This window comes from Taeniopygia guttata, chromosome 3, assembly GCF_048771995.1.
Source record: "Taeniopygia guttata chromosome 3, bTaeGut7.mat, whole genome shotgun sequence".
NCBI classification, from domain to species: domain Eukaryota; kingdom Metazoa; phylum Chordata; class Aves; order Passeriformes; family Estrildidae; genus Taeniopygia; species Taeniopygia guttata.
In genome coordinates, this window is record NC_133027.1 from 111,491,735 (window position 1) to 111,508,983 (window position 17,249).

Genomic DNA, 17,249 nt, shown 5'->3' on the forward strand with positions numbered 1-17,249 from the left:
CACCTGATGCTTCCAAAACAAATTCCAGCTTTCAAATTGTTTGCCCACTGAGTTAACAAGGCTAAAACCTCCAGGTTCTGGAACATATTCATTTCTCTCATATTCATTTCATTATCTTCAACTAAATGAACAGGACATAAAGCATTTAAAGAAATTATGTTTTCCCAGTCCTTCCACTTAATTACTGTAAAAGATTTATGGAAAAGAAGTCTAGCTGCACATTCCCAAAATGCATCATTTAAACCACTCTTTCTGCTATGAAAGCTTTGGTCTTTCAAATGTCAGCTCACTTTGAGTGCACTAAAACAATTTTGAGTCCAATTAGAGTTGACTAGCAATTTTTCTGCTTTTTTTTTTTAACTCCTCATATTTCTGGGATTAAAATATAGCCAACATATTGACATAGTTATTGCTCTAAAATGTGATGATATTCAAAACAAAGCACATCACCTCTGCTACTATGAAGATCTAGTGTTTCTGTTGTATGTCAGTCCTCTTTATCATTTTTTTAAAGGAAAAAAGGGAGGATGGGAACATGAAAGGCATTTTCATGATAAGAGTGAGGGACAGTGCAGGAATTACACTTGAGGGGCTTTGATTAAAATGAAAACCTCCTGTGAGACTGCAAATCTCACATTAATCTAAAAGTATATGTCTTCTGTTACCATAGGAGAGATACTGTCCAGGAAAAAAAAGTCCACAGTTTGCACAAGACGTTTGAGCAAACTGAATTTTTTGAGTGTTCATCTGTCCCCGGAAAAAAAAAGGGGAGGGGGTGGGGTGCAGGAAGGGGGAGAACAGTCATATTTCAAGAATAACAGGATTTTCAATGCAACACTGTAGAGATATCCTCTTATTTCAATCTGTGCCAAGTTTCTCTTCCCCCTATCTGCAAAGAACCGTCACAATTTTACCCTTAAAAACTTGCATGCTTAACCATGATCTCTTGGGGGAGAGTTGACATCTCCAGGCAGCACCTTTGCAAAAGTTCTTCATTACTGTGCATATGGAAGTAGATCCTTTATATACAGCATATTTCAAGTGAGAGATGCTTCGTTCTGTGAAGTGTAAAGGCAGAACAAAGTGATTAAAGTCATTAATGTTTATGCAGCAGATAAAGGGGTGTATCAGGAAGGCTGCACTCAGTCTGGTATGTCTGTACAAGATTATTCTGGGGCTACAAATTCATTTTAAACTGACCATGAAGTATGTAGAGATTGGATTGAAGGATTGAACCTGTGTTTATGTTTTGTTAAAGACAGTCTGTGTACATGTATGCGTGTGTGACAGAGAATGTTCTGCATCTTCATCTCAGTTGCCCCTTCTACCAATTACTATTTTAACCCAATTTAATGCTTAGACATTCTGGCAGGAAAATGTAAAATGGAACTAGATTTAGTACAGGTGAAGCATAAATCCCTGCTGTGCAAAGTTTCTGTGCACAATACATTGATTATAATTCATTAGCACTTAATAAGAACTGAATTTTCATTTGTAGGGCAACTAAATTAAATCATATACTAACTAATTTTAAAAATAAATGAATGATTGATTAATTATTTCCAGGCATTCACCAAAGTCTGGGCTTCTGTGGGAATGCCATTGAAAGCAAGTCACTGTTTTTCTGCATTCTCTGGAGTCAGATTCAGTTGGCTGGAGGGCTTTTGTTTTCAGAAACAGAATTAGATATATGACTTGGCTAGGGGTTGGCCTTAAAAATTCTCTTTGGGCAACCCAGAAGCCGGTAGGTATCCTGACTGTAAAATGTAATGGGTATAAATTCCTCTTTGGCCAGCTGTAGCCCTCAGTATGGAAAAATCATGATGTCCTGAAGATGTAAATGATTGAGAAGGGATAAACTGAAAAAGCATTTCAAATGCAGAGGAGCTGTGCAAATTGACATAAATTAGTCATTGGTAAGCACATGAAAAAGATTGAGTGAAAGGCCAATATGTTCAGAAAAGGGTATTTAAAATCAGTTTTTGGGTATATATTAAGATATCTAAATGACTGACCTGATTTTGAGCACTCAGCTACCAATGAAATGTTTTTACTTCACCCTTGGGCTATGATTAGACCTAAAGTTCCAGCCTGGAAAATTTCAATTATAGGTAACTGAAAAAGAACCTTTTTGAATGGAAGAGTTTCAACACCCTCAGCCATACCTGTGGCTTTGAATGACTCCTCAAGCAATAACATTTTTCTGTCCTTTGGGTAGAAGGATTCCTGTGGAAGCAAACTGGCTAACACAAGCTAATTTGTGGGGTTTGGGGTTTTTAACCAGGGATGTCAGCACCACCATCCAACCAGCCACTTATTCTCTTAACACCCTCCACAAGGCTCACTGCGAGCTGTTCGTAACGTGGGTTATTCACTTCTTCACATTTCATCTGACCTGAGTTGTGCATCCAGATGGGGTCCAGCCCCTGAGCTACTCAAGAGGTATTTCTGCTCTACCCTTCACCAGTACTGGCATCTGCAACAGTGAACGCTAATCCACCTTATTTAATCCTCCTTATGTTTGAATGTTATCTGACCTAGAGCCATTCAGCTGTGCTCCCATCAGTCCAGCATGAGATCCTGCTCTTTCATCTCCTCCCTCCAGTCCTTTCCCCTGGATAGGCTCTAATCTTACAGGTTTTTCTCAGCTTTTGCATTTCCCAGAGCCCTGTACAACAGGTCCTGCTCCTTATATCAGGAAAAGGATGCCCACAGTTTTTATACCAGCCGCATCCGGAATTTCTCAGGTGGACAGAAGGTGAGATGCCCTTCCATCAGCTTGAAGCACAAGCAGGTGGGAGAAGTATTTGGTGGTCCCACCTGCAGAGATGAACTTTTTTGGTCTATTACCTGAAACCTTGATAAAATATCTCTATGAGTTGTTGCACCTAAAGAGATCTGGTTTACCAAGCATTTTTAAACTTGGGCTCCAATAAATCTAATCTGTTATAAAGATAGATTAAAATGACATCTTGGTGGAGATAAAAAAAACATTTTAAAGTCAAAGCTCAAGAATTTCTTCCTAACTTCTCATAAACCATCATTTTATAGTACTTCATTTTGATGTATTTTCCTCAGTTTATGAGGCAAAAGAATACCCTAATCATGTGGAAGCCTCCATGCGCACCATTACCTGTAATTTTAGATGTCTGCTTGATTTCTTTCACTCTGGGAATATTCCAGTCATTTGTCACAGTATCATGCTTAAAAAATAAAATGTACTGAACCTGTTTCTTTCCTAATGACCAGCATTTTCCCTCTTTGATCTTCTTACAGCTCCCTAAAACATGATGATTTATCTATGCTGTGTACAGGACCCAGATGTTCTGCACATTAGAAACTACTCAGTAAATAAGCCATACAGAGAGTGGCTGGGGAAGTGAATTTCAAAAGAGCATTAAAACCACTTAACATTCAGTTCTTAGCATCTCCCTTCTTCCTTAGCTTTTGCAGAATCGTGTTTGAGTAGCATTGCCTTATACAGTCAAAGGAAAAAAATGAATGGTATGGAAAAGCACGGGGATTTATACAGGATTTAGACAAAATAGTGCCTGACTATTGGCAGGAAGGATAGGATTGATAGTTTACTTGAAGCTGTGTGCTTTTCTTGGCGATGAATTCAATATACATTTGATAGGAGCAGTGAATATGCTTGCAGAGTGTTCTGATCAGTTTATTTAAAGCCGAAATATTTTGTAGACAGATCGTTAAAGACTGGGGCTAATTCCCAGGTGAACTCAAGCATGCAGTCCCACAAGACACTTGTTTCAATAAAATGGAGGGTAACAGAGACAAGCACTCCTGACACAGAAACTGCCACTCCAGCCAGCAAGGAGGAGTTTTGAGGGAACTAAGGGATGCTCAGACTTCAACCATCACTTAAGCTCCTGATGTGCAGTAGATAAATGTGGCCTATCTTTGGCTTATTTATGCAATTAAATCTCCTGTTCAGCTCATTCATGTGTGATATTAGGAACTGTGTCCCGGTGTGGCATCAGAAACAAGGTTTTTTTCAGTCCTGACTGGAGGAGTCTTAACTTTTACAGTCTCAGTTTGTACTTACAGTGCCCAGTGTATATGTTATCAAAAAGTTAAGCAATACTGTGCTGTGAAAGAATATCCTGGCTTGGATTCTCTGGTATGACTTAACAGATAATAAAGAGCCTTTAGAGAAGGCTAAAATTGCTTTAAGCCATTTTACAAAATAAAGTGAGTAAGAGGTGAAGAAAGGCCTTAGGGACAGCCAGAGCTCTTGTAGACCCTGAATCATATAGGAATATAATAATGGCTTTACACACAGTTGCACAAGGCTCCAAAGGGCTAAGTGGGCACAGAGGATCAGCTGAGCCTGAGGAATACCACTATCCTACTGAAAACTTGCATACAGAATTCAGTGTATCATCAGCATTTTTATTGATCACTGCCTTTGGTTTTACACTTTCACTTTTGCTTGGCACAGATTTTCTTCATAAATCTAGATTTATTCCTTTGTTTTATTTTATTCTTGTTAATACTAAAAGTAAATCTATCTTTGGACATTTTGGCTTGAATATTTAGTGCAATATTTGAATTTGAAAAGGAGTAACTTTTGATCTGATCTTGACATTTAGGATTTTGGAGCTCAGAATATGCATGGTAAAACCAATCAAGACAGGTTTCTGCTGCTGACATAAAACTGAGAGACTGTTACAGCCAGGCAGTAACTTCTGTCCATTGTCTTTTTTTCAGAGACATGCTTTGCAAAAAACAACTTGCAAAAATTATCATTGTAGATTGCGTGGGACAATTTGGAATTCAGTGCAGTTACATTGCTTTCTCAAACACTGGAGCAATTGGACAACTGTTTATGATAAAAATGAAAGTTTAACTCCAAATTACAATTCCTTGAGAATGAAGCCCATGGGACAGACTGCCAGCTGTGCCAATAGGTGGGAATAGTGTGGTATGGAAGATTGGTGCAGTAGGGCAAAAAAAAAGTGCAGCAGGTATAAAGTTTAGCAAATTGTACATCAGTGAGTTATTCTACTTTCAAACTTAGGTTTTTTTAAGTTATTGTCATGCCATGAAAGAAGTAAGAAACTGTGCGGGTAATTAAATATTTGCCTTGGGGGATTATTTGCAGTTAATTAAAGCCACACAATTTCAGCACATACCTTTCCTACAGATTATTACATTTGGATCAGATATTAACAACCTAGCTTTCTACTTATCCATCAGAGATTACTTTTGGACACTTTCAGGAACAGAGTTTTACAGGGGCATACTTGGGTATATTGTAAGATTTGCTCAACAGTGTTGTTGAGAGGGACCTTCCAGAATTTAAGCTGTAAAAGCACTGCCAGAACGTAATTTATTATCACGTGCTGTATATCTTTTGGCACTGTCACTTACTTTTTCCATTGAGCAGAATTTTAGAAATCATCTCACATGGGAACAAAAATACTGGTTATCTCTTGCTGCTGTTGTGACCTGGAGTGGACTTATCCCTATGGTTTGCACAATGTGCAGTTAGATCAGCACTGGTTTTTGATGAGGTTCAAAGAGAGTCCTTTATCCAGTGAAATCTGTCTGTGAAGAGGATGAGCAAAACTAAATCAAGTGTCTTTTTTGCTGTATTACCTGAATTATGCATTATGTATTTCTCCATCCCCATGCAAAACTGGCTGTTGTCAGAAAATGTTTGATGCAACAAAATAATGCCTTGTGTTTATGAAGACCCCAGATAGCACAGCAATTGGACTTTCTGCCAAAATGTAATTTAAGTCTCACTGTGGCACTGGTTCCAAGCATTGCTTTGGGTAGTTCATTTTGACAGTCTGCCCCCAAAAAAGAAAAGCACTCTTGGCCTTGGGAGCTTTGTCATCAAGTGACATGAGGCTAGGATTTGCACAGGGATTGATGGGATTTAATGTTTCTGGAAAGATTTAAAGTTTCTGTAAATTCAACCATGAAAAACTGTTATTCTAAATAAATAATAAATCACTTTATTCATCAAGTAGATGGTTTGTGCTATTTCTCATAGATTTGTGCCACTTGACTCATTAGGAATATAATTCTTTGTAGTGCTGCTGATTATTCTTATGCATCCTTCTTCATCAGCTCCTGGTTTAAGGCTTGTACTGCCAGCAAAAAAACTGCTCAGTATGGGCAGGGATTCTGAAATCAATTTGAATAATTGGAACCCACAAATACACTTCTGTAGTTTATAAGACTGTAGTTAACCAGATAGAAAATTGGTCAGTGTATCAAAATGCCAAATATGAAGCTGGCACCTAAGAGCTCCTCTAACTCAAGTCTACTTTCCCAGCATGAAAACTGCTTCAGGATTTATTTGTTTGCTTTTTTCCCTCAGATTCCCTGAAAGGCTCCAAAGGCACGCAGAAGGGTGATTCAGTGCATCCTGCGGTGTGTGAACAAGATCAAGCCAAAGGTAAAGTTTTGTATCAAAGTTTTTTAGGACAGACATGATGAACCAGTGTGAAACTTGAGTTTTTCCAGTGTCAGCACTCAGTGGGTTTAAGCCTGACTTCTGCCACCTTAAGGAAATGTTGTTGGCTAATAGAGGTTACGTGTCAGCCAGCTGTGGGACAGTAACCCCTGATGCTACTGGGAAAGCCACATGTCTCTAAATAGGTTTAGCCATACTGATCCTGGGTGCACAGCACTATTATCATGTCCTCCTGTGTTGTTATTGTGGTTCTGAAAGCCTGTGGGGTGTTTCTGTTCTTTCTGCTGACCATCAAGTACAAGTGCTTTACAACAGCTCCTATGAGAAAAACAATGTCAAGGCTGAGCTGCAAAAGAAGAAAAACTGTAAGTGCTGCAGGGTCAGTTTTGACCAGCTATCTAACTAACCCAATGTTTAGTACTATTAAATGATATTTTCATATATAAAACATGTCCAACATGGTTCACTTCCTAGAAAAAAAAGCGGTTCTTGGTTTAGAACTACCGTGCTGTGTCTAAGGTTCACTTTCTGTTTTAATGAGTTGCCTGCATGCAGCATCATCCTGATAGCACTTTCTGTTTGCTGTATTAACAGGACAACAGGATGTTTCTGCAAATGAGGAGATAAAAACTGGGGCAGATCCCCAAAGCTCCTGCATGGAAATAGAAGGTACTTCAGTGTTTTGAAATCAAAGAGCAAGATTAACAAGCAAAAACACTAACGTAAAATCATGGAAACAGAGAATGCCTGGGATTGAAGGGACCTTAAAGATCATCTAGTTTCAACTCCCCTGCCATGGGCAGGTACACCTTCTAGAAGCCAGGTTGCTCAAAGCTGCATCCAACCTGGCCTTCAGTACATCAAGGGGTGGGGCATGGGCTGTGTGTGTCTCTGGGATTGCAAAGAGTCCCAGTGAAGACCCATGTTTGGAGTAAGCACATGGGATTTTTTGCTAAATCCCACAAAGTCCAGTATCTTCAAGGCTTTGCTCTGAACTAGAGCCCCTTGGATTTCCTTGGACAGCTTTTTTATTTGTACTCATGGAGGAAAAGATCCTTTTCCTCTGCCAGTGTTTTTAATGGCAAGGTCTCTAGGGGGTGTTAATCCTTTCAAGTCCATTCTGAAAAGCCTTACACTTCATCTTTTTATCAAATTTATTCAGATCCACCGTTGAACCAAGACACAACAGAAGTTGAGATTCCTTTGATACTTGATGCAGAGGAAAAGGAAGAAGGAAAAGAAGAAGAAGGAGGTGAGCCTATTATAAAGCAGATGGAGACAGGGAATGCTGCAGGACTCATGTTATCCTTTTCTATTGTGAGGAAACATGAAAAGGACACAGAAAAGTGCTCTTTTTCCCTCTATGAAAAAAACTTTTTTTTTGTCTTATCTTTGTGTGTAGTTTTTATATATTGGACTTGGATCTCACTAGAATGCTAAGTGCAAAAAAGTGCACACTCAGGTTCAAAAGTGGCATTTAAATACTCTCCTCACTTTTGGTTTTTTGCATTTAAGCCCATAATGCAAGAAGCATTTGGAGTATTTAAATAAATGGGTATGATAGTTATTTGTGAGATCATTAATAGAGATTTAACTAAAGAGTAACTAAAACTAGTAATTATAATGAAGAAACCAATATTTGGATTGAGAATACAGTCTTCTGAAGCAGTAAATTTTTTATGGGAATAAAGTATTTAAAATCTTGGGAATACTTTTGCAAGGAAATGTAGAAGTTTAAGTGTTGGATGCTCCTGGGAGCCCTGCAATCATCTCACCATTTGTAAAGGCACATGGTTATATAAAAACAATGTATTATGTAAATAATTATCTAATTTTAAAGTAACTGCTAGTTAATGATATGGTCATTTGTAGAGCCCAAGGATGAATATTACAGTTCCAAATTAAAATGCAGACATGGTTTTTATTGAAAATTCTGGTCAATACTAACTGTGTTGTCCTAATTATGAAGTCCTTTTCTCAGCCACATTGACATCAACTTAATTGCAAACCTGAATTACCAATGTTGACAATTTTCTTCACTGCAAAGCCAGTTTAATAGAACCTCTTTGTTCATATACAGCTAAACAATACTTCCATTTCTGTTTTTTTTTTAATTTTAATTGCCTATCCAAGTTGAGACTAATCACATTTCTTTGTTATCATTTGTGTTAATGGTATTGGTTTTGTGCTGTGTTAATGATGGTGAAGGTAGAATTGATATAATTCTTCTGTTTAAATTCAGGTAAATGGTACCACACTACCTCAGTTGCAAGCCCAGGTTATGCAGTACAGGCTCACCTGATTGCAAATACCAATCCTGTTATGTTAATCTCCTCCAAATAGAAATTATTTACGTATTATTTTATGCATCAGCACAACTAAAGTGTAAGTGTACCCAACAGCTAGGGACTGTCATTTAGCTCTCAGAAGAGAGATTATATTTCAACATCTGTGCTACTTACTATTAAAATATGCAATGTTAAGGAAAAGCAGGTAATGTCAGAAAAGGATTGTTCTCGGCACCTTTCCTTTTCCAGCCCTTGATTTAAAAGTTTCAAATACTAAGTAAAAAGTTCTTGCTAAATATTGTGGAACTTGCTCCTACCTGGGGTCTCAGGTGTTGATACTGTGCAGGATTCATTTGATCCACAGCTTGTTGAAGTCCATAGAAGTAGTGGCATCAATTTAAGTGATCTTTTGGTAAGTTCTATGATAAGAGGAGATGTGATGTGTCTGTGTGCAGGATAAGAGCACAAATATTCAGTTCAGCTTGTTCCAAAGGACCTGTCTTTGGTACAGGAAAATAAATGGGGTGCTCTTGCAGAGCAGGAGCAGAGAAGGAAATAAAACCTTTCCCTTGTCTTGTTTTCATTCTTGTGGGTATAGCCACCCCCTTAGCTCATCTTGCTAGTTGCTTCTTGTTCTGGTGGGCACAAATTCTACCACATGGGTTTTGAAAGTTTGCCATAAAGGGAAGTGGATCTGGACAAAAAGAGGTAAGAAAAATAAAATCAGCTGAAGTTCAGACTGATAAAATATGTTTCCCAATGAGACATTCCTCTTAATGGAAAGAGATTGCCTGGCATTACAAAGAGATTTAATATGTGATATTATTTTATGTAACCCAAGTGCTACCTCCTAAAAGAATTCAGCTGAAAGGTTTCCAACATCACACACAGTACATTTGATATAGGATGAAATACTGTATTTTTGTGTAAGAATGTGGGGAAAAGGCTAATGTGGGACTGCTAGTCCTGTTAATCAGAAATTCATAGATCTTTAGTCAGTTTGACCCATTCTGGATCTATGTGCGTAGCCAAATGTTGCAACCACTACATTCCAACTACCTGGTCTCTCTGTTCTACATGAGATTTTTTTGTGTGTGTTTTCAAATTTATCCCAGAGCAAAGGGTAGCATGTAGCTGCCTCTCTCTTCTCTCTGTCTCACTGGGAGCATTATATTCTTGGTAGTCATCTGCAATCCCTTAAGTCCTCAGGATTGGAGCTGTGTAAGCCACTAAAGGACCAACAAAGTACAAAGTCCTTTTCCAACTTAAAATCTGGATTGCTGCTCAGTTACTGATTGTGGCTTTGTGGCATGCAAAGGAGTTTTTCAATGATGTGGTTTTCCATGGAAAAAATGTCTGTTTCTTGATGTTTTAGAGATGTGTCAGTTTACATGGACTTCTGACAAACCACAGGTGATCTTCTGATTTAGTTGTGCAAATTTTACTGAACTCTCATCTCTGTGTTTTGGGGTTTTTTAAAGCTTGGGTGTTCCTTTCTATATAGTTCATTTCACTTCACAGCTCCAGGGTCATGCTGTAGTGTGAATTCCCAAGGAGTCCCAGATCCTGGTGTTCTGGGATGCTGGGAGCCCAGAGGAATGAATAACCAAAATCTTGGCAGTTGCACTCTTAAATCCCATTGCCAGCAGTAAGAACCAAGCCAGATCACCCTGAAGAATATAACAATGTGAGGCACTGTGTGTTTCATAAAAACCTTCTGTTGCTTTTTCCAAAATCAGTAATAAAATATCACATGTGCCAATTTATTCCCTTTTTTTCCTACTTCAACTTGAAGTTATATATTATAAGGGAGCAGCTGAAGAAAAAAGGCAAGCTAAGATGCCTTTTTTATTTTTTCCAACTACTATTATGTGCTCATTCTAGTTCGCAAAAGAAAAATGAAAATCTATGTTTCTTATAAGATTGGGGAATATTCTCAAATCCCTTTATTAAAAACCAGAGCAAGTGGTGATCACTGCCCTATTTGCTGACTAGGGAAGTGTACACAATTTTAACAGACCTTTTGGCAGTCTCGTTACATGTACACTTGAAAGTAGTCCTGTTGTGTTGTAATGAACATGCACTCAACACTTATTTGCAGGTTTAATCAGCACATTTATTCCACAACACAATTTGCAGCACATGGAAGTAAATCCCATATTTGTGTGAATATGCAGCCACTTTCTCCTCTGAGCCCACTTTCACTTCTGTCATCTTATTTCCCCTCTCTTTCTATCTCCCTTCATTGAGATATTCAATATGATGATTTCCCTCACTAATCATCCTTAGAAGTCATTTAACTCTTTGAAGGGGCAGGATTTCTGTCAGAGCACTAGAAAATGAGCAGTTATTGCTGTTATTTCTCCGTTTTCTCTCTTCTCTATTTGGGCTGAAATATTTCGTCATCTTGTACCAATTTGGAATATTGTTTGAGCTTGAGGTGTGATGTTTCTCCACATGAGAAACATCTTAGAGTGGCTGTAGAATCTTCACCTTAACCATGAGGTTAGGGCTGGCTCAGGGGCAGGCTGGGGGAGGTTTCCATCATTTGCAGTACATGTGATTTCCTTTGTCAATCTTCTGATCAGTGCTTGCTTACTCTGAATTTGAAATCTGCCTAATTTCAAAGTTGAAGTCTGCCAAGTTCTGTTGTAGCTAAGCCCAGTTTTGCTCAACATTCTTTGTAACATGAATAGCTGTAGCCTGTAACTCTGTAGGCACCACTTTGTCCGTTCTTCTCTTGTCCATTTTGCTTTTGCAGGAGTGATAATTTTATGGTGGAATCTTGGAGAGAACAAAATATTCCAAAACCTGGGGAAAAGAGCTCTCATGTTTTACAGCTTCAGTCTCAGGCATGTATAGGATTTTATATGCATTGGTACAGTCGTAAATAATGTCAGAATAATGACTTTGTTATCAAACACACAAAAATTTCAAAATGACATTGTGGCTATAGAGAAATTAAACAATTCTTGAGAAAGATCTTTTTGGACAAATCTGACATTTTTATTACTGATTCATGGCAATTTTATTGCTTAACCCAACTCCTTTAATTCTTCAAGTGGAGAAAGATGAGACATTTTTGAAAAAAAGAAATAAAAGCCTTCACTAGAATCTTTAAATAGGTAATTTCTCTTTGTTTGGAAAGAAAATAATACTTTGAATTGCTCTGGCTTCTAGACTACTTCTAGTATGAAGGCTCCAACTTCTTTTATTCAGTTGCTCAAAAAGGAGAGGAAAAAATACCCTGAACCCAATATAGTGCATTTGGTTTGATAAGAACCCATACTGAATATATCAGATGCAGGTTTTTGGTCTGTTACAGCATATTCTGATGCTAAATATGAAATATATCTTTAAAATCCTATTCTAACCGATACCGATGTTTGGCAAAGAAAAAGAAAAGTGCACCATTGGACTTCTTTGCAGAAAGGCTGGAAAAGCTGTGGAACCAGAAAGCTGCAAATGGGTATTTAAAGCTCTAGGCTATGCAGAGATATGGGCTGTTGAGAAGCAGGAGATGGGACTAGCGGGAGGTGCACAGAGAGATTAGGAACAGAAATCCTAAAAGGTACCTCACCTATGAAGCCTTGCTTTACACACCTTTATTTTCTTGAGAACTTCACAAAACTCCAGTGAACTTTTCAGCTGCAGTATCAGCCATTTGAGGAGATTTTGTGAGCAGATTATGTTTGCCAGCCCACTGTGCTGAGTTTGTGGAGGTCCAAGGGCTGTTTGGTCTGTATCAAGCACTCTACCCTCCTTATAGCTGTGGCAGAAAAGGATATCCAAGTCATTTCTGACCCAGGTGTGTCAGAATCTGAGGTATTGATGATTCTGAGATTGTAGAAAGTCTCTGTCTTTCAGCCCCGCTGCCAAAGCAGAAGCCATAATTGGTCTGTGCTGTTTCAAGGTTGTTTATTCTGTTTATCTCTAACATGTTCTGCTGCCCTGCCGCAGCTCTGTCCTGCAGGGCAGCGTGTGGGGCTCTGCCCTCAGTGGGATGTTACAAACATTAAATACCAGAAACTACCTGTGCTGGATTTACAATAACGTGCCAATATCTGTCACCTACGTTGGACAGTGTTTCCCCAGCCTAAACCAACAGAAAAATGCCAACACCACAGTGAAACATGGAGGGCATGAAGAAGGAGAAAAAGGACAAGGCACACCCAATTTCCTCCATCTTGTCCCCTTTGAACCCCTAATCTAGAAACCTAAAATTTTACTTTTGCACCCGTGCCACAGTTAATTATTACTCATATCAAACACTCAGAGCTGGTAATTCATCTGTGAGTTTGAAAACTCTTTTCCATGGACAGAGATCACAGACAGTGTCTGTGGGGGCTCTGTCCAGGGGGGTTCCTGACCCCTGCCAGGGTCCCAGACCTGCCAGGGCAGCCAGAGGGAAGCCCTGGATTCCCACAAGGTGAGGCTCACCTACATCCTCTTAGCTCTACTTACACATTGCAGACTGCAGAAGAGGAGTAGTTTGGCCCCACTGTTTGTGTGGGGGCTTTGGCAGTTGTGAAGTGGGAAGTCTTTACATCAGCAAAGAGGTTTCACTGATGGTGCAGGATGGGGCAGCACATGGGATGCAGACCTCCTGCAGGGCTTTTCTGAGGCTGCTTCCCCGAGGATGCTGTGCAGCGCTGTGCATTGGCAGTCAGGGTGGTTATTGCACTGTCAGTAGTCTGCTCTAGATATTGATTTCAGTCTCTCGAGAGGAAAAAAAGTCGTATTTATTTTTCTGCCACAGAAGGAATCTGTTTCTTTTCATTACTCTCCATATCCCAGGTTCTAGCCTTAATGTACATAAAAAATAGGTGTTGCAGGATTAATTTGAAGTTTTAATTATTTTTCATCCATTGCAAGGAAAAATAATTTATTTTTTCTTTGTGCTTTTCTAATAAGAAAGTAGAACACCTAAGGAATTTTTCAGCTTAAATGTTTTGCTTGCTGTCACAGTCACTTTGTGTTACCAGCCATGATGGTTAGGGTAAAACACAAAAAGCCACAAGCAAAGAAAACAGGAATACAACAATAGGGAATACTGTAACAATGATAGAATTTATGGCTTATTATCTCTATTTGATTGTTTTCTTCATTTCATTTACAGCAAGCAGAACAGAAATATTATTATGAATTAGCAATTTTTATTACATTAAAAAATATCATCTTTTTGTTCCTGCTGAAAGTGTTGACAATGCAGCCTTTGTTTAGTTTAATTAACTTATGTTACAGCACTGAATTGAATCACACTCAGCATTAAATCAAGTAAAAGAAGCTTTAGAGTGCTTTTCCATATACAGAAAATAAAAAGAAAGAGGAGAAATCAAATCTGTTAAGATGCTGTAGGTGAAACTGCATGTTTTTAATGAAATATATTGAAGTGCCATTTTCATTTTGATTTTCCATGTTGGGAGTGCCAAAAAAAAAAAAAAAATGAAATCAGTAAATCCCAGTGAAAAACGCAGATGCTGTGATGTCATTCTTAGTCCTCATTTGTTTATAGAAGTATTACATGATATTGGGTGTTTTTTACTTGTTAGCAACAAGTCTTGAAGAGCTTTAAGATACTGATAAGGCCCTTTTCACATATGAAAATTGAGGAGGTAATAGAATCTGTATTCCAAATGGTGGGGTACAAGTCTAGCAGGCTTTGGTTCTAGCTCACCTCTCCAGAGAGACAGCAGTGCCTTATGGAAACAAAACATGTATCTCTTTTAAACTATCTCAGATAGCACCCAAAAGATGAGGGAAATGAATATAGGAGAGAGTCTGACATCTTAGAAAGAGTTTTCTCTAACATATTGAAAAAGTAGGACTCACTGGCCAAGGACTGCACTGTTACAGATGGAATCATAGCCATCAATATTTCTGGAAATAAGCTTTAGCACCTCCAGAGATAAGGCAGCACTTGAACACACACTGTACAGCTACAGAGGTATCTGTTTGAACAGTGAGCTTAGCTCCTGTGTGCCACAGTAAGAAATTCAATCTTCCAGCAGACCAAAGGAGTGCAGGCAGTTTCACCAGGCAACAATTTGATCCCTCACAGATAAATGTCTTTGTGCCATCTTCTACAAAAGGAGTCTTCATTTTGTTAAGCACTGATAAATTTTAGATTCTTACCTCTTTTAATAAAGTTTGTTTATGATGGAATACACTCATCCAACTGAGCTGGCTCTGGAACTGGAAATTCTGTGCTCCCACGTGCTTAGGTTTTGGATGGATATACAGCCTTGCCCAGGTTATGGCACAATGTTATAGCTGTTTCAAATATTCAAATGGCCACACACTTAGGGCAGCAGGGAGACAAACTGCATTTCACCAAGGATTTTCATAAAATAGAGTGGAGTCCAGTCATAACTGTGTGGAAACCACAACCAGTGGGAGTGGAGTAGGTATGATTGAGGAATTGTCTTTTTTTTTTTTTTTTTTTCAAGTATAGAATAGGAAGGAATTAAAAGAAAACACCATATGCCCTAGGATTTTAAGATTCTGTGACTTTGAGGAGTGGAAGAATATTTTCACTTCGCTGTTTATTTCTGTAGTTTTGCCAAGTGCTGTGGTGAGGAGTAAGTCTTGTTCTCATATAAGCAGGGTAGCATTTACTCACTCCATACTGTCACGTGGATCAAGAGACACACTTTGATTCAGCTCTGTTCTGTTTTCTCTTCTGTGTATTCCCACTTCTGCTCAGCTAGTGAGGTACACCATGGCTTCATAGGTGTCCTTGCTTCTTCTGCTTGGAGAGGGAGGCCAGAGCTGTACAAGAAGGGACTGCTACATAGTGAGGGGAAATGTCTGTACAGCCTTGTAAAGTAGAGGTTGCTTTCCTAGGGCATGACCTCAACTGAGATTAAAACTTTCTCACTGCAGCTGACCCAGAGCAGGAAAAATGCCACTCAATCTCTCTCAGATCTTTGAAGCATAATGTTTTCCTCTGGATTTTATCTTCCTTTTTTCTTTACTTTATTCATAACTTTTTGGAAGCGGGTTTTTTGTCCCCTCACCTTTCCCTGATGTGGTTACAGATGAGTGTTCTTTTGTGGTCTTGCCATCTGGAAGAGTTTTCCTCTGCTTGGTTGGCTTTTATCACATTTTGCCTCCCGATGAGCATGCAAAGTCATCACCAGCATATCTGGCCCATAGTATCAGCTGACCTTGTCTCTAGCTACTCTGAATGACCTGCCAGGGAGAAAGCTCTTCCCTCCTACATCTCTGGGACCACATCTGAATCAGGCAGCAGGGTCGTCTCAACACGTTGGTGCAGAAGTGCAGCTCTTTGGGAATTTGTTATTTCACCAAAAGCTCGGCATCTCCTTTTTAGGGTGTTGCATGATCTCTGAGGAGCCTTTCCTGGAGCACTCCTGTGTGCTGTACATGTGCTCGTAGCTGCAATTAAGCCAGTGCTCTGAATTATGAACTGTGAGTTGCAGCTGCAGACAGTCTATGGGCAACTGCAAAAACACTTAGTTTTGTTTTAGAGATCCAAGAGAAATGTGAAGAGTATTGGAATGGTGGGTGTTTTTAACTTACTTGTACACATGCTTCAATGCTTATAATGTACTTGATTAACACTGTGCTTTGCTGAAATAGTTGCCAATGATTTTCCTCCCATGTTCAGACTTTTGACATCTATCCTGAGTTCTAAAATCCATTGCTTTCTACAGCTAGCAAATTTCAACCAGAGGATGACCTTCATAACTGTTTCACTGTTGCAGGGTCTTTACACTGAAATTTTGGTGTATATAAGCCCTTTTACTCATTATTCCCCCTTGTGGATGAGGATGTGCCTTTGCTGTTTGTTCTGCAGTCACTTTGCCAGTAATCATACCTACTGCAGAGGCCTACACCACCTTTATTCTATTTACATCATCCTAAAACCTCTCAGTATTTAAATTACTTTACAGCCCTTGAAAGACAGCCCTTGAAAGACAGCTTGTCTACACATTCAGCATTTTCTCTGTGGAGGAAATAAGCAGCCACTTACAGGCTATACCATTCCTATCTGCACAGAAAAATTGGTTAAATCTGTTCTGGATTTTGAGCAGAAAAAGTCAGTAGTCTCTTCTCCATTGCCCCCTGATTACAGCTAACAATGGTGTATAGTCAGGGTGTCAGGATGGCAAATTCACTGTATCAGGGCCTAGAAAACATTGAGATTTGTGGCCAAAAGCTATCACAGTTACACAGTTACAACTACACAGTGTTTCCTCAAGTAAAGCACAACTGCTGAACATGTTTTCACGGTCTGACAGCCTGAAATGTCGCACAAAGGTGTCAAATGAGAACAAATGGAGATACCTCAGGTGCTTCAAAATAAGATGTCAATATGCTGAAAAATCAATGCCTAACTCCGGCAACTCAAGCCAAGGAAATTAACTTGCCTGATTCCTCCAGCTATCCTAGCTAGAAGAAAGATTAGTAGGAAGCTGACAGACTGAGCAGGGAGGTAGTCACTGCAGCTGGGTCTGAGCATCACCTCCCTTCTGGGGTGCTGCTAC

General features: G+C 39.1%; 1 protein-coding gene across 6 annotated transcripts in view; it reads left to right on the plus strand.

The window, feature by feature from the left end:
* The window catches only part of MACROD2 (mono-ADP ribosylhydrolase 2), an 825,711-nt gene that overhangs the window by 784,289 nt on the left and 24,173 nt on the right, over positions 1–17,249 (plus strand). For all 6 annotated transcript variants that reach the window (XM_030269686.4, XM_030269685.4, XM_030269687.4 and 3 more), the window contains 3 exons: positions 6,353–6,430; positions 7,043–7,117; positions 7,611–7,700. In XM_030269686.4, coding sequence (XP_030125546.4) covers positions 6,353–6,430; positions 7,043–7,117; positions 7,611–7,700 — 243 coding nt within the window. The remainder of the gene's footprint in view (positions 1–6,352; positions 6,431–7,042; positions 7,118–7,610; positions 7,701–17,249) is intronic.